This window comes from Accipiter gentilis, chromosome 14 (genome assembly GCF_929443795.1).
Source record: "Accipiter gentilis chromosome 14, bAccGen1.1, whole genome shotgun sequence".
Classification (NCBI taxonomy): domain Eukaryota; kingdom Metazoa; phylum Chordata; class Aves; order Accipitriformes; family Accipitridae; genus Astur; species Astur gentilis.
This window is the reverse complement of record NC_064893.1, coordinates 33,796,367-33,818,234: the sequence shown is the minus strand read 5'-3', so window position 1 is coordinate 33,818,234 and position 21,868 is coordinate 33,796,367. Positions and strand designations below refer to the sequence as shown.

General features: G+C 56.0%; 2 protein-coding genes across 5 annotated transcripts; one reads left to right on the top strand and one right to left on the bottom strand.

Moving 5' to 3' along the window:
- Positions 1–927: 927 nt before the first annotated feature.
- On the bottom strand, positions 928–14,467 carry PCIF1 (phosphorylated CTD interacting factor 1). 4 transcript variants are annotated; one of them, XM_049816717.1, is made up of 17 exons: positions 14,340–14,467; positions 11,361–14,075; positions 10,979–11,117; positions 10,656–10,780; positions 10,062–10,199; positions 9,508–9,638; positions 9,120–9,274; positions 8,738–8,885; positions 8,447–8,530; positions 7,541–7,640; positions 7,162–7,324; positions 5,752–5,924; positions 4,592–4,678; positions 3,897–4,081; positions 3,286–3,379; positions 2,887–3,062; positions 928–2,030 (listed from the first exon to the last, which is right to left on the bottom strand). In XM_049816717.1, the coding sequence occupies exons 3-17, from the start codon at positions 11,100–11,102 to the stop codon at positions 1,778–1,780; spliced, it is 2,136 nt and encodes a 711-aa protein (XP_049672674.1). In that variant the 5' UTR covers positions 11,103–11,117; positions 11,361–14,075; positions 14,340–14,467; the 3' UTR covers positions 928–1,777. The 4 variants fall into 4 exon arrangements, with proteins under 4 accessions (XP_049672674.1, XP_049672676.1, XP_049672675.1 ...); XM_049816719.1 differs by having other exon boundaries at positions 13,693–14,075; XM_049816718.1 differs by having other exon boundaries at positions 13,967–14,075.
- A 2,555-nt stretch (positions 14,468–17,022) lies between these two features.
- Positions 17,023–21,754, top strand: PLTP (phospholipid transfer protein). The gene is made up of 16 exons (XM_049816479.1): positions 17,023–17,256; positions 18,025–18,143; positions 18,367–18,466; positions 18,547–18,675; positions 18,838–18,993; positions 19,186–19,249; positions 19,386–19,449; positions 19,568–19,659; positions 19,798–19,974; positions 20,158–20,217; positions 20,319–20,480; positions 20,686–20,753; positions 20,836–20,878; positions 21,079–21,142; positions 21,230–21,306; positions 21,405–21,754. The coding sequence occupies exons 2-16, from the start codon at positions 18,032–18,034 to the stop codon at positions 21,543–21,545; spliced, it is 1,509 nt and encodes a 502-aa protein (XP_049672436.1). The 5' UTR covers positions 17,023–17,256; positions 18,025–18,031; the 3' UTR covers positions 21,546–21,754.
- The last annotated feature ends 114 nt before the right edge of the window (positions 21,755–21,868 follow it).

The window sequence follows — 21,868 nt, the reverse complement described above, 5'->3', positions numbered from 1 at the left end:
CCAGCGCATGGGGCTGGGCTGTTCCTGCCCACCGCAGAGCAGCACCAGCAGTGGTACCCGTGCTGCTGGCTGCAGAGCACCACAAGCATGACACGCACCCAGGATTCACGGCACTTCCTCATCTCCCAGCTTTTAACTAATAAACCTGAGGACCCATTTGATCTGTGCCAAGAAATACAGCCCCACGGGGCTGCAGGATTACAGGCTTCCAGGCAATGCCAACCCACCCTTGAGCCATTTTCCTTTGGGCCAGGGAAACCCAGCTGTGGAGCACTGGCTTCCATGATGCCTGCAGCCCATACAGAGGCAAAGGTGAAGCCAGGAAATTCCTGAACCCCAGAAAAGCCAGGTCAGAGAACTACCACAGCTTTTAACCCCCAGAGCTGCCTTCACCTCCTTAGACCAGAAGAGACTGGTGGTAGTAAAAAATTCTTTAATCCAACAGCCAGGGACAGGGTGAGATCAATGGCTGGAAGCTGAAGCAAGACCAGTCCAGCCAGGGAAGGTCTGCACTTCAAGGAGCATGGTGCATTGACCCCCAGGCTGCTCTCCCCAGGAAATCTCCCCCCTCAGAGCAGCCATTCCCCCCACCCCAGGCCAGCGTTAGGGACTGACTGCAGGAAAGTCCAGCCAAGCTCTCTCACTACCGCATTGGTCACTGCTCCGCACCGATTAGGCTGTGCCTGCAGCATGGCTCAGCCTGGGTCTCTCCGAATGTGGGGCAAAGGGCTACCAAAGTAGCACTTGTCATTAGGCAAAAAAAGTCACCAGGAGGGCACTGCAGCAGAGAGCAGGTCAGATGCCAGAGAGTTCTGGGAAAAAAAAAAAGCAGCCAACACTTTTCTACCTTTCAGCCAGAGAGAGACGAGGACAGGGGGTGACCACAGGCCCCTGGCCAACAGAGAAGGAAAGGCACAGACACAGGGCAGAGCTGTATGCTGGTTTTTAATGTTCCTAAGAACTAGGAAACAGAAATCAAAAATAGACTTTGCTCTTCTTGATAAAAGTAATAAAATGGTTAGCGGTGTTAAATTAATCCTTACAAAACAAAACCCAAGGAGGTTAAATAAAGCCCGGAGGCTCCGCGTAAAAACCACAACGACTACAAAACAGCTGCAAAGACGTCTTTACACACCAAAGAAACTCCTCTTCTCCGCTCCTCCCCTATACACAGCGTCGGCAAACACGGGACTCACACATGTGGGAAAGAAACACGGATGCGATGGGAGCAGCCCTGCAAGGAGCACGGGCGCCACGGACAGAACTATTTACACTATGGACACGGAGCTGTGCTGGTGCCAGTCCAGCTGCAGGAGCCCCTGGGCTCTGCCCGTCCTTCTCCTGCTGGCGCCAGGCTGTGGCCAGCTGCCAGGGCCCCTCCAGCCACAGCGCTTAGGCGCCGAGCACTCGTGCTTGTCATCCGTCCCTCCATCTGTCCCGCCATCCTTCTGCCCATGCCTGTGTCCCAGCTCTGGCTGCCCCTTCCCTTGGCGCTCTGGCATCGAAGGGGCTGCCTGCTCCTCCTGCCGCGCCATGCCGGGTTTCCTTGCCCTCCGGCAAGGGCCGCAGCCGAACCTCCTCTCCCTGCCGGCAGCCGGGGACTCCCTGGCGCTCCTGAGCGGGGGCGGCGTGCAGTTCGCAGAGGAAAGCAGGTGCCGTGGAGCTGCTGCGCAAGAGTCCCCCGGGCCGGTGCTGCGCAGCCAGCAGTCTCTCCACTGCCCCGGCAAGCCTCCTCGGGGCTGCTGGCACCTCCCCTGCCACCTCGCACCTCTGCGTCTTAGTTGGGATTAGTCTCCCGGCTGCTACTTTGCTCTCGGCCCAGCTCCCGCTCTTTGTCTGCTGTGGAGGAGGAGGAGGAAGAGGATGATGACGAGGAGGAGGATGAGGAGCTAAGGGTCCGGCCTGAATGCTTGTAGGCTGCAACAAGCTCCTGCAGCCGCTCCGGTGTGGGCTCCCACTTGGCAAAACCCGCACTGTTCTGCAGGAAGAGGACGGCTGTGTTGTGCACGGCCTTGTAGTACATCTCCTCTCTGCAAGAGAAGACAAAAGGCACTCAGCATCTTCCCTGGCCCACCTGCTCAGAAGTCACACAACTGCCACCAGACCCACTTCCCAGCACTCGCCCCTCCTCTTCCTGCATGTCATGTTTAGGACAAGTATTCATCTCTGTCCTTTTCTCTCATTATTCTGAGGAAAAAAGCAGGCAGAGTACAGTGTCAGGCATTGCTGAGTAAAAGCAGAGGCTCACAAACTTTCAGAGGAGAAGCAGAGATGCTGCATAGCCACGTAGCTCTCTACCAGCATCTGCAGCAGGACACTGCTGTCCCTGCAGAAGGAGACTCATCACGGTATGGCATCAGTCATAACCAGGTACAGAGAACTTAAGTGTTTAAGCACTTGTTGCTTAAAGTCGTTGTTGCCTGAACTTGCTGCTTAAACAGCAGACCACAGCCAGCTTGCTCCACTGAGGACTAAGGTCCTACCCCCTACCTAAGGCCCCTTGCTTCTGCTTCCCCTCACTGATACCGAATTGCTGCAGCATTCAGCAGCCCAGGAAACGCTGCTCAGCTGGCTCACCAGATCGGAGGGCTGGCAGAGCAGCACAGATGATCACCACAGCACCACATGTATGACCTGTTCAGACTGGACTTGTACCCACAGGATACACCACTCGCAAGCTTTTTGTTAGTGAAATACCCTGGTAGTCATTAAACGAACGTGAAATTCACAACACTCTGTATGCCTATCTTAAAAATCCAGGGTGATTATGCGCTGTGTTTCTCCTTGCCTGCTCCCTACTTCCCATTGATTTCAACTTTGGATAAGATACGTCTGCCATACAGCTTCAGAAACGCATTCCCAGAAGGACCCGAGAAAAAGGCCTACTTTTTGCAGACATGCTGAGACCCGCTGCGGTATTCGTGATCAAAGGCTGGCAGGATGAGCTGGTGTCGCTTGAACTTGCTCTGCTCCATGCGGGTCAGGGCTGGCGTAGGAGGGTCCCGCCACTCGGGGATGAAGACGATAAAGGAGAGAGGCTCACTGGAGTTCTCCAGCAGTTTCTAGTTCAACAAGAAAATGAACCACCTCAGTGCTGGCTGAGCAACAACACGTCTAATGAGTCCTACGGAAAGGAAACACTTCTGCTTCTACAGCAGTGCCGCAGCAGTGACCATCGTTTGCCTTCTGCATCACAGCCCTGCTGTGAGGGCACGGGACCAGCGGCGAGAAGAGGACTGACTGCACAGCTCCAGTCAGAACAGCTCCACAGGTCAGTGAACATACCTCAAAGTGAGAGACCATGGCATCCATCAGCTCCTCACAGAACGGAGGATTTGCCTCAAAAGAGCCACTTATAGGGAAGAAATCCAGGCACGGGCTGCAGGAAAAAGGCAAAGATCTCTATCATATCAGAGGCTAGAATTCTTATTTTCACACCTTAAAAAGCATCCCTTTCCTCAGAACAGGCAGTCACACTCTCAGAAAGCCTAAACCCCCAGCAGTACAGGGCCTGCCGCTTCTAACAGCAGGACTGGTCACTGGGGACACACTCCACCTGTAGTCACTGAAGGCGACTGCTGATTCAAGCTGACTCCTCGACGGCCCAGGTCTCCCATTCTTCAGAACAAGGGCAAGCGCTGGCAGACCTATAAACTGCGTTACTCTAGGGAGCAAAGCCCTCTAACTAGACTAACAACACACTCCTGACTGTTTCACAGCCAGTCTGTGTCCACTCATTGCCTTTAGGCAGGCCTGAAGTACACACCCTTCTGAGCAGACATCACACAACTGGCTACTGCCCTGAATGCACAGACACGTCAGCCTGTCTTTTGAGTCATCGCATGTGCACGCACCCACACAGAAACACGGCAAAGGCACCGGAACGTAAGACTCACCCCCTGGATCCAAAATACCCGTCTGTATCCAAGAAGGCCGAACAGTACTGTTTAAAATAGCAATTCAGGGGCGAGGCAAAGCATTCAAAACTCACTCCAAAGAGCTTGTGGAGAGCTTCGAAGATGTGCACAGGAAGTGCCCCTTGCAGGCCAGTTCCTTCGTACAGACCCACACCGAACATCATCTGAGGAGAGCAAACCCTGGTGAGCCATGCCTGCACTCACTGTTCCTGCTGCTCCCTTCACTGACCACAGACTCAGGGCCATATGCTCATGCACCCACTCCTCTAGGTATGCAGGGCCCCCTCATCCTTTCTCAAATTTGTGTAGGTCCCCTGCATGTACCAAGAATGTTCTTTAGATATTTCATCCAACTCGAGCCCCACAAACCAACTGTCAATTTTCACATAAATCCCCCATGAACCTTCAGCTACTCCTCAGAGTCAAGAACTACTGAAGGTCTCTTTCATAAAAATTTATCTTTACCCCCACTGAGGTCTCCTGCCAAGATCGCAGTTGCTCCCCAGACCACAGTCCTATCTCAAAACACTGGGAGCAGACATCGGAGCCAGTTTAAACCCTATTTTGCATCAGGCTCCCACAGCGGTGGACCTCCCCCAGAGCAGAGACAGTAAGTTCACTCCCCCACTATTACTAAGGCTTTCTCATGTGCAACCACTGTGACAAGACAGTACCTGATATCGGCGGAGAAGGCACCAAACCCTGGGCAGAAACTTTTCAAAGCCAGAGTCGTCAATGCAACTGTACCGATAGAGAAGCCACTGGAAGAGAAAGCCCAGCCATTAAACACAAACAGAATCAACAAAGATAAGACAGTACACAAACATACCATGACTTGGAGAGGGACACTGATGAACAAACAGGAGCAGGTGGGGCTCTGCATGGAGGCTTGTCAGCACATCTGCTTTTACCATGTGAATGAAGTGCGAGCTCTTTACTAGCATGAATGAATGTACCGCATCAGCAAGCATCTCTCAGCAAGGGCTGCCCTGCTGTGAGTATGACCATACTTGCAGCACAGTACATATCCGAAACATACACACAACACCTTGTAAGTATTCCCAGCAGAAGCCTGACCCTGACTAAGGTGAAAGTAGCTGTCCTCATTTCTGCTACAATTAGGGCAGCGTCTGACAGCCTCCGCCAGGTCAGCACTCCATCCCTCTGCACAGTCCCTCCTCTCAGAGGACAAGGAGAAATGAAATCTCCCACTAAAGAGCCATTTGTGACAAGTCACTGTCGTGGTTTCGGTTGGGATAGAGTTAATTTACTTCCTAGTAGCTGGTATAGTGTTATATTTTTAATTTAGTGTGAGAATAATGTCGGTAACACACTGCTGGTTTTAGTTGTTGCTAAGTAGAGTTTATACTAAGTCAAGGATTTTTCAGCTTCTCACACCCAGCCAGCAAGAAGGCTGGAGGGGCACAAGAAGTTGAGAGGGGACACAGCCAGGACAGGTGACCCAAACTGGCCAATGGGGTATTCCATACCATGTGATGTCACGCCCAGTATATAAACTGGGGCGAGTTGGTGTGCGGTGGGGCAGATCGCTGCTCGGGAACTAAATGGACATTGGTCAGCGACCGGTGAGCAATTGCATTGTACATCAATTGTTTTGTATATTCCAATTCTTTTATTATTGTTATTATTATCATTATTAGTTTCTTCCTTTCTGTTCTATTAAGCTGTTCTCATCTCAACCCACGAGTTTCAATTTTTTTCAATTCTCTCCCCCAGTCACCTGTGAGGGGAGTGAGCAAGCAGCTGTGTGGGGCTCAGTTGCCAGCTGGGGTTAAACCATGACAGTCACGCAGGACTGGCAGTCAGCCCTTACCAGCTTGCTGAAGTAGTTGCGGCTCACTTTCACCATCTCCCCCTTGTACCGCACACATGCCACGTTGTTTTCCATGTGCATTTCCACGCTGGGGAGTGGTGGGGAGGGGATGGCCAGTCTCACTGGGTAACAGTATACAAGCCTGTCCTGGACTTCAGGAGCTTCTACCTCAGCTACAGAGAACAAAGAGAAAGGCAGCCCATTAGAATCCAAGGACGTTTGGGAGAGATCATCCTTCCACCTCAAAACATGCAGCAACAGGAATAGGGCTAAAGAGCAGAGTGGTCCCCTCAAAAACACCATGGTGGTCCTTCATAGATCTCGTGGACAGCTACCTAGGTTCAGAGCTGATTCCCTAAATTAATTACATCACCCACTGCCAGCGCACAGAGAGGACCCATTTCACAGTATTTCCCCATCTCTAACACAGCAGACCTGTAGACCACACACAACCATACCATCATCGTGAGGCATGTTCCAGACAAGTAAAAAACTTTCCTTGCTCCTACTGTTACTGTTTCAGTTTGCCCCAAGCTCATCCAAAGCACAATAAATATTTCCAGGCTGTCAAGCGCAGGAGGCAAAGGAATCTTCCTGCCACCCTGTGGACAGCAGCTTAGCCTTAGCTTCAGTGGGAAAAAAGAGAGCTCATGGGAAAGATCAGTCGGAAGAAGTCACAGATACAACAGGGTGGGAAGACAAGCAGCAAAAACAAGCAGCAAAAGGCAAACACTGGGGTCTAAAGAAGGGAGTCTGAGGAGAACTAGGACCCAAAAAGGAAAAGGACTACAGAACCGTGGTGATGAAAGCAGCAGGGACTACAGAAGAAGGAAAAGGTGACTAGAGGCAGAAGTACAGTCATAAACTACGAAGAAAGAATAGAGCAAAGATCAAGGAACATGAATCTTCTGCTGGGAAAGGAAGAAGCGTGCACAGTGACATGCCGGTAGGCAGAGGAGTGCAGAAGGTGCTCAGAACCCAAGAAATGTGGCAAAGGAGAATATAGGGAGGGAGAAGGCACTTGGCATTAGGAAGGGGATTGTCAGCTGTCTCCAGGAATTCGTGAAGAAGCAGAGCAAAAAAACATGGTCCAGGGAAATGAACTAACGCCCTGTTCAGTGTGGTCAACTCCTAACGAGCTACTTAATCCTGACAAATCATACATTTATGATATTTGATATTACAGCCAGTAACAGTACCTGATGAAAGACACCTTGCCACTGCACAGGCACTGTGTGACTCTGTCAGCTAAGACCTATGCTGGACTGGCTATTTCAGACTCGCTTCAACCCCATGGACTCAGAGCAGCCCTCTCAACAGGTGATGCTATTTGAATGGGGACAGGCCAGAGTGCATTGCTTTTAAGTTGCAGTGCTGTAGCCCTATAGCTCTTCAGAGCTGACTGCGTACCAGATATATTGTTCTCTTTGAGTATGGCAAGATGCTTCTCCCGGATCCGCTTGACGTATTCAAGGGATATGTAGTAAATCTTACTGCAGATGCCTTCAACAGAGTCCTTTGCTGCAGCAGACACATGGGGCCCACATTGTTTGCGTAAGTGCTCCAGGCGGTCCTGCAGAAACAGAGAACCAGAGTCCCTTATACAACCCACCATCGGACTTCCCCAGAGGCATGCACAGTCTCCATGCCGCTGTCACTCCCATTTCACAAAGCAAAGGAAAGCAATTGCAGCCTTCTCCAGAAGGACCTTTATCTGGCCCCAACACGCCCCCCCCCCATCCTTTCCCTGGCTCCCTGCGCACAGCTGCACAAGCAGAGGGATACTGACCATGTAATCCTCCTTAGAGGCAGAATGGTCCCGTCGCAGCCAGCTGAAGGTGTCCTCCACGTTCCACTTCACCACCTTCCTGCTGTCTGGTGAAGCACTCCTGCACAAAGTGGAAAAGCAAAATTGAACCCACGGCTGCACAGCAATATATATTCCATCCCACTGCAACGGTTTTCTGTCAGTGGGGGAACACAGCTGCTGACACTTCCTCAAGGCCCCATCCTGTCACTCTGCTCCAGGCCCCACTCTGTCACCCCACGCCAGGCCTCCTCTGGAAAGTGCTTCCAGACATTTCTATGACTAGGGCCTGCCATGCTCTCTCCAAAACACAGCACAGCTGTCTGCTGTCATCTCTGCAACAGGAGAGGCAGATAAAGCATTTATCTACCATGGAAATGGTCCACTTTGATCTTGCCTCTCATTTTCAAATGCAGCCACTGCTAGGAGCTTGTGACTGAGAAAACTACCCTGTTAACAAGCTTTTTATTTTCCCCACAACGCTATCTTCCTCAATTCTGTCCTGTGGCAGAACTTGTCAGAAAAATCATACATGGTATAATAAAATACCACTGTAAGCTTGCTGCTCTTTAATAGCAGTACGTGCCCAAGCACTCCTGTTTATTTTCTCAGGGATAAATGATGGAAGGCATTCCATGTCCAGTATTTCACAGATTCTCACTCGTCTCTGCATATATTCAGCTTCCCAACATTAGATTTTACTCTAACATTACTATCAAAGGATGCCTTCAGCACTATTGTTTTTCTTCTCTACATTCCTAAACTTGCTTTTCCTCAGTAAGATGATGACCCATGTTGAATAAGGTGGGATGCAGCAGCCCCTTCTGAAAGTCCCTATCATCCGTTTCTCTTTTCTGAACATGACAGCACTGTAAGAGGAACTCCCACCTGGATTCAATCAGCCGTTTCGCAGCCTCAGCATACTTGAAGAGCAGTCTCTTGGCTTCCTCTCGGAACTTGATTCTGGATAACCTGAGGAAAGTTTAAATTATATGCATCAGTTCCACAGCTGCCACGAAGGCATGAAGGCCAGGTCCAGTTCCCAAGCTTTACATCACCAGCACCCTACCACTTCACCAGCAAAAGTAAAACACAAAAGCACAGAACTGTGGCTGCTAAATCACTGGACCAAACCGATACAAAAACATCCCAGCAAGGTGCCCTGTCTTTGAACAGTACCTGATGGGAATGTCATTCATGATCTCTCTGAACATGGAAGGAGACACTACTGGCTCACAGTCACTCGGTAAAAGAGGATCTGTCCCTTTATCAACCACCTTCCTCTCCAACATCCAGCGATTAAAGGACTCCCTTGGGGGGTCAATCCCTGGAGAAGCACAGAAAAAGGATCTAATCAATACAATAAAGAGATGCCCAGAATCTCTGCTGAGGATCATCACATTAGAGTTCTGCCAAACAAGTTCACAACCAACAATGTCGCAGAGAGCATAACCATCACAAAAAGAGATCACGAGGACAAGACAGACATAAACCAGAAGGAAGAACACCACAGTACTGCAGGATTGAGAAGACAAACATGGGGAGCCCAACAGAAACTTACCTTCTCGTTGCTGGCAGAGCTCACGATAATGTTGCCGCAGCTTGAGAATGAGCTGGGACCGAAGCAGCTCCACCTCGGGGTGTGGAGAAAGCACTTCAGATGGTGCTCTCTGCTTAATCACTGCATTTGTCTGAATATCCAGGTCCCAATATACTCTACGGCAGAAGCAAACGTTGTCAGGAGGGCCAGATCATTGGCTTATTATCAAATATTACTTCTAAAGATGCTTCCTTGGGCTGTTTCACCAGCCAGGAAAATTGAACTATCAAGATTCCTTGCAAAGCTATAAGGGGGTGTCATGTCCCTCAGGTTCTTCTTCAAAGATGTCTAGAAAACCAGGTGTCTCTAACCTACCACCAAGAAAAGACGACAAATGGAGACAACTCACTCAGTTGGTCGTAAAAGAGCTGCCTGCTGTTTATCTTCAGGCGAAACACACCATGCCTTCAAAACAGAGGTTCCTGGAATACTGGGAGAGCTGGGTACTGGCTGAGCAGCTGGGTTCCCTGGGACGTCCGCCTGGGCATGTAAAAGATGAATTACTGCCCCACAGAGACAGGTAAAGGGGAAGCAGCCCAATATACCTAACAATCCTGCACCAGTACACCACTCAGGATACCCCCATGAATTGCTAGAGCACATTTTGCCTGCTGTTGGCATAAGTCAACGTGGACATGGAAGCTAACATGTTTCTCAGTGCTAATCTGTTATCTCCCAACTCCCACACCACACCTCAGGCTCTAAGAGAGAAATGACAACTTGGCAGGACCTGAGTCTGCTTCCACTTTTGTACTTTCCGAGTGTCAGCTGTCACAGTTTGAGTTATACTAGGGTGGCCTGACCTTGCACAGTTCAAAAAAACATAGGTCCAAGCTCCAGATTCCTTAGGTTTCAGTTTGAACAATATCCATAAGCGTATTTGTTTCACAGCACTAGACCCACCTTGGGCTTTTTCACACTGTTGCCACTTGGTGGAACCTCCTCAGAGAATCTCCTCTTTCTTTGCTTGCTCTCCACAGAGGTATCTATCATCCCACCTTCCAGTGGCATTGGAGCCGCATTCAATCCCAGAGGGTCTGACTACAAGCATCCAAACAACAGCACATTAGTTCATCAGCTGCCACTGCCAAGTCCCAGACAAAGGCAATAAGCCCTCTTAACTTCCCATTTCACTGTCCCAGGTTCCCACATGGGTGGAAGTAAGGACACCAATACTCACACCTACAGAAAGCTAAAAAATTCTGTTCTAGACCTGTGTCTGTATGCTTTTTTTTAAGACTTAGATGTGAAAAATGCAACACAACTCCCCCAGGTTGAGTGTTCTATGAGCAGTGCGCTACACCCGGAACAGCACTACCTGAGCGTGCACCTGAAAGAGGAATATTTCATCAGAACCAAGTCAGACGATGGACTTAGTGAACAGTTCTGAAGGCAGAGAAGACCCTCCACATGTGCAATCTGAAGTCCACATGGCATCTGCCCCTGCAGAATATCCCAGTATTGGCACACTCCCCTCAGAGATGAGGGCTTACTTACAATGACATCGTGCTGTCCTAGAACAGGCATTTCCCACAGAGACTGGTTAGTGAAGCGATTGAAGTAGTAAGGGCGATTCTCCCGCTTGCTCCAGCACTTCTCCCAGCCAGCCTGCACCAGCTCATCTGAGAAGACAGCAAGAGTCAGGAGAGGAGCAGTCCTGAACAACAGCCCTGCCCTTCAGGTCCCCATCACTGCCACAGTACACTCTGAAACATGCATCATTCCTAGCCTCCCTCAGTGGCCTCGCTTCACCTTCTCTCCCCTGCTACCAGGGCCCTGCAGAACTCCATGCTGGGCTTTCCCAAAAGCAGAGTCAGTACCTGGCAGGTCCTGTACCAGTCGCATAGGTTTGGGGGAGCTGGGCTGGTTCTGGTTGGAGGTGCCAGGTGAGTGACTCATGAGAGACGCTTCCTCCGCAGGGCTTCCGTGATTCTCATTGGCCATTTCTCAGCAACCACACTAGAAAAAAGTAGACATAAAATCCATGTTACAGCAGGAAAGATCCCAGATTCGCTTGGCCCACTCAGCTGTGGCACTACAAGTTTGTTCTGACAATAAAACAGGGTTTGAACCAGTACACACGAAACAGCACCTAAGTCCTGAAAAGTACCTGTTATCCTAGATACAACTGGTGAGGAGGAATGCTGAGCTTTAAATGGTGTCAATTAGGGAGTTCTTAAGGCCAGCATTCAAAATACTCACTTTTCAGCTAGATCTCTCCTAAGAGTGCAGCATCTGGTCCCATACATCAGGACTGAGAGCATAAAAAATAAAACACACTTCTCTGTGACACGTACTACCTTCTGCCACTCTAATATCACTAGCCATATCTGATCTGTTTTCCTCAGAGACAATTTAAATCAACATTTACACACACATTAACTGCACATAATTTAAACAAAAGGCTCTTATTAAAAAAATTCTGCTATATAAAATAGGCCTAGTGCTTCACTAGTAACAACTTCTGTGGTTCAGAGAACCACAGGCTAGGAGTGGGGAACTCCCGAACTACTTTCCTCAGTATGTCCCAGGCCTAGGCTAGCTGTCAAGCCTCAGCCAGGCTGTTTTAGCCTTTGGTACTTTTTCATCTGCATGACAACAGTTATGCAAAAGAAGGTCCGTTGAAACAATAAAGCTCCCCTTAATCATAATTTAATGTTGCCAGCTGGAGAGAAAAATAGCCAGGCTTCTCCTTTCTTAGTCACCACTCTTCCCCCCCCAGGGAAGTTTCTGAAACAGCACTGCAGATTGCTCTTCTCTGGCAGCCCTAAATACAGTGGCAATGAACTAGGGGGAAACAAGGCATTTTAAATAATTACCATCTACTTCAGTTACTTAACTCTATTCAGGCCTTCGGAGACACCCTACACAACATCTAAGTTAGGGCCGCAGTAGCACAATCTTGGATACAGAAGCGTGTTCTTTAACTGAACACCACAGTAGCCCCAGCAGCAGGCTCCCTTGTATAGCATCTCTTAAGTACAAACTCTGGTTTGGTTTGCAGGCTAAGTTATTTGGATTTATTCACCTTTGCTCCCATTCCTGTCCGTAAAAACTCTGCTGGCTATTTCAGAAGAGCAGAATGGTAGGAGCCAACAACTATCAAACGTTAGCAGGCACTAGCTAAGCAACCTGTCTATAGTACTGGTTGCAGAATCTGCGATGCAGGCCAGCGCTGAGGAACTTGACCCTTTCAGCACCTTGGAAGATGTTTCCATCCTTCCAGCCAGGGCAAGCAAGGAAAGCTGTGAGACACTGCAGAAACCTGGAGCTTTGGTCGCTGCTCAGAACTCGGCAGATAACAGTAACCAAGCCCACAGGCAAAAGCGTCTGCTACAGAGCGTACCAATGCAACCACGGAGGGAAGTTTAATCGCCTCAGCAGGTGAGCATTGCGCAATATTTGTTTACTCACACTTCCTCCTGAACTCCAACCCCACTGTGCCCTCTACAGTCACTTCACTTCAGCTAGCTGCCAGAAGGGCAGCAAAGTTAACCCAGCCAACAGCAGCAGCTCAGACTTGCCTCGGGACCGTCAGTGCAAGGAAGTACACCGGAGCCCAGGGCTGCAAGGCAGGAGCCTCACCAGCCAGTACTGCAGGTGCAGTAACTTTTGAAGGATGTGTTTAGCCCCTCCTCCTTACACTAAAGCCGTATTTGCACATGCAGGTGCTGATGTGTCCTGCACATTCCACCGACAACACATTATAATGAACTGGTATGTACTGACAGGACCAGACCTCCCAAAGTGAGCCAAGGATGTACTTCAAGAAGTTACAGATAGTGCTAGGTATCAAGATCTTCCTAGACTGGATAGCACACACCAGCTGCGGCGACTTGCCAGCGTTTTTCACCACTGATCGCTCAGATCTGCTGTCAAACAGGGTTTGCTGTTTCTGCCTTCTCCCATGTAGGGATAGACTAGGATGGTGGAAGTAGACAAGAAGCTTTTATCACTTGATCAGTGTTGATGAGTATTGAAGTACCCTTAATGGCTGGGAAAAGGAAAAAAGCAAACTAACAGGAATCCTGACAGAAGCAACTCTACTTTTATGTAACTAGTATTGGGACTTAAGACAGTGAAAGGGACCCAGAGTAAGCATTTTATGGTGATTACGGTAATGTTTTTATACACCATGGCAATGCATACAGTACTTCACAGACATAGAACGCTGTCCCTGCCCAGAGAGCTTACAACCTAGAAGCAGCAGCACAACCAGAGAGACCACAGCAAGGTGGAAGAAGACACAAAGTAAAGAAGTACAGCAAACAGGATCATTATTTGTTTCCATTTCACCGAAGTAGGATTTTACACAAGACAACAGCAAATGCAGACAAAGGAGAGCAGCGACAGCCCCCCGGGACACTGCAAGGTTCTCCCTCATCCCAGAGCCACGGCTGCTTCAGGAGGCTGGAAGCCAGGCCACCGCCTCCCTCCGTCGGTACTTCTCCCTTTCCCCAGAGCCAGCCCTTGTGCCTGGCCAGGCGGGACAGGGGCTGAGCAGAGCACAGAGCTCCCGAGGTGGCACGCACACCTGCGGCGAGCGCGCCGGGGACCGAGGGAAAGCATGCTGCCGGGCAGCGCGGAGGCAGCTCCCGGGGCTGCCCTCCCGGAGGCGGCGACGGGACGGAGCTCCTCGGCGCGGCGGGCCGGGACCGGCGGGCAGCCACGGGCGCCGGGGGCCCAGCGAGTGTGGAGCGGAGGCGGCGGCGGCGGCAACTCTGCAGGCTGGACGGGAGGAGTCCGGGGGCACGGTCTAAGCGGGGCGGAGGCCGGGCGGCCCCGCGCCCGGGCAGGCGAGTACTTACGGTGGCGGGCTGCCTGGCGGGACGCGTGGCCGTCGCTCCGTGCTCGCCGCTGGCGCGCCGGGGCCGCATCCTCATAGCGGGGAGTCCCGCGCCTGGCCCGCGGGGGCCGCTGCGGAGACAGGAGGCCGTTACGGCGCGCCGCGGGGGAGGAGCCGCCGGAACGCGCGCAGGCGCGGCGGGAGAGCGGCGACCAGCGCAGCCGGGGCGGGCGGGCAGGCGGGCGCGGCGGCGGCCGCGCTCTAAGATGGCGGCCGCGGGCCTGCGCCGCCTCCCCCTGCGCCGCCGCTCGCCCGCCCACCTCCTCCTCCTCCTTCACCTCTTCCTCCTCCTCCTCCGCCAGGGCAGGCCCCGGCCGCGCGGGAGCACCGCTTACCTGGGCGTGAGGTCGGGAGCTGTAGGCACCGGGCACCGCTGTGTCTCCCGCCGCCGCCGCCCCACCTCCGCCTCGCCCGCCCCGCCGCCGCCATCTTGCGCCGGGACCGCGGGCCGCCGGTGCGCAGGCGCGGGGCCGCCCCCGCCCTCGGCACTGCGCAGGCGCCGCCCTCCGCCCGCCGCCCGGCGCATGCGCGCTCCCCCCACACTCCCCGCGCCCCGGCCCGCCGGCAGCGCGTCTGCGCGGAGCTCGGCCCGCGCTCGGCCGGCCGGCCGGGCGCATGCGCGAAGGGGCGGGCGGTGGCCCCCTCCGCCCTGCCCCGGCGCCATCTTTGGTGTGGCGGCGGCGGCAGCGGCCCGCCCCGTTGCGGGCACGGCCGCTGCCGCCGCCGCTATTTCGGGCCGCGCAGCCTGTCATTGCGGCCCGCGGCGGCCGCTGCCGAGCGACCCTGCCCGCCCGCCGCGGGCGGTTCCTGTCACAGGCTAGGGCGAGGCCCCGAGCGGTCGCCTCCAAAGGGCCCTCTGAAGCGCGGCGGCGCCGGGGCGGAGCGGGCGGCCGGGCCCGAGGGCGGCGGCAGCGCATTGATGTTCCGGCGGGGGCGGCCGCCGGCGGCAGCGGCCCAGCTGGGTGCCCGCAGCGGGGCTTCCGCCGCCCGGCGGGGCCCGGCGGCCGCTCCCTGCCGACGGCCCGGCCCGTGGGCCGGGCCCTGGCCCTGAGCCGCCGGCCTATGGTCCCCATGTAGCCCGCGGACAGGAATCCCTCGGGGAGCACCCCGCTTGCGCGTTCCTACTTGCGCACCCGCTCGTTTAGCTCTTAATTCGGCCCGCTGAGTAAGGTTCAGGGAAGGCCGTGCACCTCGGCTGCCGTGGCAGGCGGTGGCTGCGTGCGATGGGATGGTTGTGCTGGTGTGTGCCCACCCGTGCGCCTGCCCCATGCCTGGTGCGGACGCTGGCGCAGAGATGGGTGGCTGCGCTCCTTGATATCAATCCCTTGCTCCGAAGCTGCTGCTGCAGGCAGCACGGCGTGGCTGCCTTCCCGCGTGGCTCGTTGGGGTGCGTGCCCAGCCACGCTCCCCAGCATGGATGCAGCTCTTGCTGGCGTGGCAGCAGGGCCCACCTCGCTGGTTCCTCTGCTCACCGGTTGTGTCCTCCCGGAGCCCCGAGCTGCACGCTCGCTGGGGCAGACGTGCCCCTGCTGCCTGCGGCATGGGAGCTCAGCCCCTGCAAGAGAGCGTGGTACTCGCAGCACGGCAGGAGCAGTCTGCATCCAGGCCAACACACGTGCTGGAGGATGATGTGGAGTGGGGAAGGGGGACATGGCAGTTACTGGGTCCTGCCTCCTGCCAGGCTGGGATAGTTTTTGAAGGGAGCTGCAGGTGCCCCTGCTGTCCCCTTGCAGATGGTGGGGATGGGCTGTGAGTGGAGCCCCCAGTCTCTGGACACACAGGCCCATCGGCGCAGCTGTTCTGCACACAGAGACGCAGCCAACCTTCTGCCGCAGGCCTGCGGCCTCAGCTCGCTGGCAGCCGATGGGCACCGCTGGCTCACGGCCCTCATGGAGATGAGCTGGGGCAGCCGTGGGGCCCTTTTCTGCCCTTTGCCTGTGGAGCATCCCTGCTGCCCAGCTTTCTGAAGGGCTTTCCATCTTCCTGGGCAGCAGCCTGACCTGCTGGCTCTCCCAGAAGTCCTGCCCTCTGCTCTGAGAGCACCGGGGTCAGTTTAATGAGTTAATGCTGGCAAAGCAGTTCTGGAGGGATAAGTGCTGTGTAAGCACTAAGTCTCCCAAGTCTCCCTGCGTTTGGAGCACGAGCCCCGCACAGCCCGGCTCTGCTGCCCTACAGCACAGATAATCGCCCGGCACGCAAAGCACTGGCTCAGACCAACCCCTTGTTGCACCTCCTGGGAGGGAGAGGGGACTCTGCGGAGGGACAGTGTGAAGCCTCAATCCTTGGAGCGAGGAGGCTCAAGCGGCCAAAGGGGGTGGTGGGAGCAGGGGCAGCCCCTCGGCTGCGCCCCTGTGGCTGTCAGGCAGGGCCCTCGGGGACATGGGGAGGCACCCCCGGCCCGAGGAGCTGCCTGTCCTCTGTGTGACGGGTGTTTGCAGGGGTTGGATGGAGCAGGATGGCAGCGTGGGCGCTGCTGGGGCCAATTTGGCATTGCCCCTACAAGCCCCAGTGCCTGCTAGGCTGCCAGTAGCAAGCTGGGATGTCCAGTCAGGGGCACGTCCTGCGGACCCCAAGCTGCCCGGTTTGTGGCAGGGGCCTGAGCAGCAGCTGTCAGAGCAGTGCTGACGATCAGGCAGCCTCGTCAGCTTCTCTGCTTGGGGCTCACCTCACAGATGGGCACGAACCAGCCTCCGTTGGCACCCCTGGAGCCACAGGGCCTGTGTTGGACCCTGGCCCTGGCGCAGACCCCACCGGGCAGAGCTGGAGCTGGCAGAGGGCGTCTGGGGGAGCTCGGCCACTGGCAGAGGCTTCGTAACACAGACTGGGGGGGCTGCCCTGACACAACGGACCCCTTGGACTGCGTTTGCATGCGTGCCCCTCACAGGGCTGGGTGCCAGCGAGACCCAGGGACGTGGTGCATGGCTGCGCGTGCGGGACACGCGGGGAGCTGTGTTTGTGGTGGGGGAGGAAGGCTGTGAGCTCAGCCCAGAGTCTGGGCGTCTGAGCAACCCACTGTCTTTCTGCCTGTGCTGGCAGGCAGCCGGGGCTCAGCGTGCTGGAGACCTGCATCCTCCCCGTCCCGCTGTCTCCTCCCAGCTGTGGGCTCACAAGGAGTGGCAGCTGGTGGGATATATAAAGGCAGGGGAACCTCAGCCAGCTCAAAAGAAACTCTTGGAGCTACTGGTGTTCTCCCTCCCTCCCTTCATGTGATTCAGCTTCCCCACACCAGGGGAGCCAAGGACAAGCCTCACTGTAAGTACCCGAACTGAGCTGGCATTGTGTAGGCAAACCCCGGGGAGCGTGCACAGGCTCGGGAAAGGATGGCCTCGGCTCCGGGCCATGGGCAGGAGGGTCCCCTGTCCTCTGCCTTGCACAGAAGTGGGGGAAAATGCTGTGGGGGGAGCCCTGGGCCGTCCCCACAGTCTTGCAGGGAGCTCTGCCTGTTACTGCTGGATGGGGAAGCTCCGGCTCTCGTCTCAGCCCAGCGTGTGGGCAGGCAGCACATCTCCGAGGCCAGGGAGCAGCTGGGGCTGCCCGGGAGGGCTGTGGGGCAGCCCCACAAGAGAGGGCTCCCTTCTCTGCGGGGGCCGGGGTTCCCAATGCAGCAGCACATGCTGGGCTCACGCCTCGCCGTGCAGTTCTGGGAGCTGGGTGTGTTCAGGGCAGGGTGGGACGCTGCTGGGACTGGCGGGAGCTGACTGGAGCCAGTATTCCCTGTGGACGTGAGACCTTGCAGGTCCCACAGGGTCTGTGCTGGGGGCTTGTGTGCAGCACCCTAGGGTGGGGGCTGTGCCACCCGTGGGCTGCTGGTCCATGGGGGTTCAGGTGATGGGGACCTGGGCAGCATCGGGGGGTTTCGGGGTGTGGGGAGCAGTGGAGCTGTGGGGTGTTCCTCAGGACCATCCCCTGCCCTGGGGCTGCGAGCAGGGTGGGCAGCAGCCACCTCCCTCCCAGGGTGGCTGGGTGTCCCCTGCCTGCCCCTCTGGGCCAGCCTGTGCTGACCCTGCTCTCTGCTTCCAGGTGCGAGATGGCTGCCGGCAGCTGCCGCCTCCTTCTCTTCCTCCTGCCCTGGCTGGTCACGGCCTCGCACAGCCCACCCGGCTGCAAGATCCGGATTACCTCTAAGGGGCTGGACCTGGGTAAGGGGCTGGATGGGACCCTGATCTCAGGGCCTGGGTGAGAGGGAGGTTGGGATGCTGCTCCTGGGGTCTGCACTTGGGTAGGGCTCTTGGCTGGGACCCCTGCCCGCACTGCCCGCATGTGGGGCAGCTGGAGAAGAGCTGGGGGACTGGCTGGGGGCAATGCTGCCGGGAGGGCAGCACAGCCTGTCTACAGCCAGCCCAGGCTCGCTTTGCTTTGCAGTGAAGCAGGAGGGGCTGCGCTTCGTGGAGCAGGAGCTGCAGAACATCACAGTGTCGGACCTGCATGGGAAGGAGGGGCAGTTCCACTACAACATCAGCCAGTGAGTGCTGCCCACTCCCTGCACATGCAGCTCCCCGTGTCTATCTGACCATCTGACCATCTCCATCCCTTCTCCTGCAGGGTCAAGGTGATGGACCTGCAGCTGGCATTTTCTGACCTGTACTTCCAGCCTCAGCAGCACCTTGTCTTCAACATCAAAAATGCCTCCATTAGCCTGCGCTTCCGGAGACAGCTGCTCTACTGGTTCTTGTGAGCTACCCCCCCTCCCGCTCCCCCAGGCACCAGCTTACCCCACCGCTGGGCCACAGCCACTGCTTGGCTGTGCCCACTGGATGCCATGGGTGCCTTGCTGCCCTGCCCTGCAGCTCGTAGGAGCTGTGCACTCCTCTCATCCGCTTTTGTTGCTTCCAGCTATGACATCGGGTCCATCAATGCCTCTGCAGATGGCGTCCACATTCACACAGTGCTGCAGCTGGCCAAGGATGAGGCTGGGCGCCTGAAGATCTCTAACATCACCTGCAATGCCTCCATTGCCAGAATGCACGCAGGCTTCTCCGGCACACTCAGGTACACCCAACCCCACCACAGCAGCCCTGTCCTCTGCCGGGCCAGCTCCGCCTGTGCCCAGCTCCCCGACCCCCATTTCTGCGCGCTTGGGACTTCCCCATCCCAGGCTGTGTGCTCACATGGGGATGGAGGGACAGGGCTGGAGCCACAGGGGAAGGCAGGCAGCTGCAGAGCTGCTGTTGTGTCCTGCAGGAAGGTCTATGAGTTCCTGAGCACCTTCATCGTCACAGGGATGCGCTTCCTCCTCAGCCAGCAGGTATGGCTGAGTTGCAGACAAGCGATGGAGTCTGGGGGAACCCCGCCTTGTCCTGTCCCACAGCAGGAGGAGGGTCCAGGATCCTCATCCAGACCTGGGAGCAATTCCCCTCTTAGCCCAGGCCCTTGCCTTTCAGATCTGCCCGTCCCTGGAGCATGCCAGCCTGGTGCTGCTGAACTCCGTGCTGGACACGGTGCCGGGTAAGTGTTGCCCTGGGGGAAGGGACCGGACCCCGCTCACCATGGGGAGGGTAGAGCTGGGCATCGGACTGTCAGGCAGCCCGCAGGCTTGGTCACAACAGCACATCTTCCCTGGCAGTGAGGAACTATGTGGATGAGCACATTGGGATTGACTACTCCCTCCTGCGGGATCCAACTGTCTCCACGGACACCCTCGACCTAGACTTCAAGGTGAACACTGGATCCTGCCCTGACGACCCTCCCACTGTCCCCATGGGGGTGGCTGTGCCAGCCTGCAAACTGGGCACCATGGAGCAAGCAGGGTGGGCTGTGCTACAGCTGCAGAAACTTCTCCTGTTCTTGGCCCAGGGCATGTTCTTCCCCCGTGTGAGAGAGAACCAGGAGCTGGAGAACCAAGCGGTGGAGCCGGTGATCAAGGAGACCGAGCGTATGGTCTACGTTGCCTTCTCCGAGTACTTCTTTGACTCGGCCATGCTTGCGTACTTCCAGGCAGGTGTGCTGACCATAGAACTCCAGGGGGAGAAGGTAAGCAGGGCCAGATCACCCAGCTATGCACAGGCAGCTCTCTGCGGGCAGGGGCCTGCTGCCAGGCAGGAGGGAGGGCTAGGCTTTGCCTGCAGAGCAGAAGAGATGCCATCCAGGGAGTAGCTTTGCTGGGATCAACAGCAACTGCTAGCTTACCCTCCGATGGTTTGTCCTCCCTGCAAGGTGCCCAAGGACCTGGAGGTTTTGCTGAGAGCCACCTTCTTTGGGACCATCTTCATGCTGGTGAGAGGAGCACCTGGCTGGGGTGGGAGGCACAGGGGAGCCACTGGGGCAGAGGACAGCCCTGCCTAGCTCCATGCCTTCAGCTCACCTGCCTTCCTTAGAGCCCTGCTGTGGATGCTCCCCTGCGGCTGGTACTGCAGGTGTCGGCTCCCCCCCGCTGCATCATCAAACCTTCGGGCACCTCCGTCTCCGTCTCTGCCTTCCTCAACATCTCACTGGTGCCCCCGGGTCGCCCTGCTGTCCAGCTCTCCAGCATGGCCATGGTGAGTGGGGGAGCTGGCCAGGAGGGGTGCGCGTGGCCAGGGCTTCCTGTCCAGCCACCCCAGTGTGCACGGGAAGAGTGTTTCCCACCTGGATTGGGAAGGCTCCTGTGTCCCAAAGCAGAGGGAGAGCAAGAGGAGCAGCCAGCCTGGCCAGCTGCCTGCAGTGGGCACAGCAGGGCTATGATTCAGCCTTCTCTATCCTCAGGAAACGAAGCTGAGCGCCAAGGTGTTTCTGCAAGGGAAGGCGCTGCGCGTGCAGCTGGACCTGCGACGGTATGGCCCGTGCTGGGGTCCTGTGCAGGCTGCAGGGAAGGTCCCCTCCACGCTTCGCTCATGGCTGCTTTCTCCCATGCAGGTTTCGCATCTACTCCAAGCAGTCTGCGCTGGAGTCGCTAGCGGTGAGTGGACCCATGCCAGCCTGGGGGATCTGGCCTCCCTTGCTAGCCCCCAGCCGCAGCACGGGTGAGGCTCAGGCAAGGGCTGCGCATCGCAAGACACCTCTTCTAGCCCACCCAGTGCTAAGTGCGGGCATGCCTGGCCCAGGCAGGCAGGTCTGTTGCCACTACCAGTGTGCTCACGCACACTTCTCTCTCCCCAGCTGTTCTCACTGCAGGCCCCACTAAAGACTCTGCTGCAGCTGACGATCATGCCACTCATTAATGGTAGGCATCACCACTGCCCACACACAGCCGGGTTTGGGGCAGGGGTAGAGTGGGACTCAGCTTCACACCATCTCTCCCTCCCTGCAGAGAGGACTAAAAAGGGCGTGCAGATCCCGCTGCCAGAAGGCATGGACTTCACCAAGGAGGTGGTCACCAACCATGCGGTATGTGGCAGGATGGGGACAGCCTGGGCCCCCCTATGTCCTGCTGGGGCAGGGTGCAGTCACACCCAGCCTTGCCCTAATTCTCTTCCCTGTCGCAGGGATTCCTCACGGTGGGAGCTGATCTCCACTTCTCCAAGGGGCTGCGGGAAGTGATCGAGAAATACCGCCCAGTCCCTACCGCCCCTGCCTACCCCAGCTCACAGTCTGCAGAGCCCAGCGTGGACCCCCACCAGCTCTAGCTCTTCTCCCCACTTGCTCCTTCACCCTGGACTGAGGGCAGATCCCGGGCTGGACCCATAGACTGTAGGTAGGAAGCAGCTTCCCCAGTACCACTGGCACATCCTGCAGGGCGCCTGTGCCCTGGTGGGTAGCAGCAAGGCGGAGACAGCCACTCTGGGAACCCCTGCTGCACCCCTTCTCGTTACACTAATAAACCACTCAACTCCAACCTGCACGGCCTCGTTGCTTGGAGGACGTGCCCACGCTGCACTGCATGGCTGCCAGCATGTGGGGAGAGATGGGGAAGGCGGCAGACAGCGCTGCTCCCCCAGCTCAAGGTACC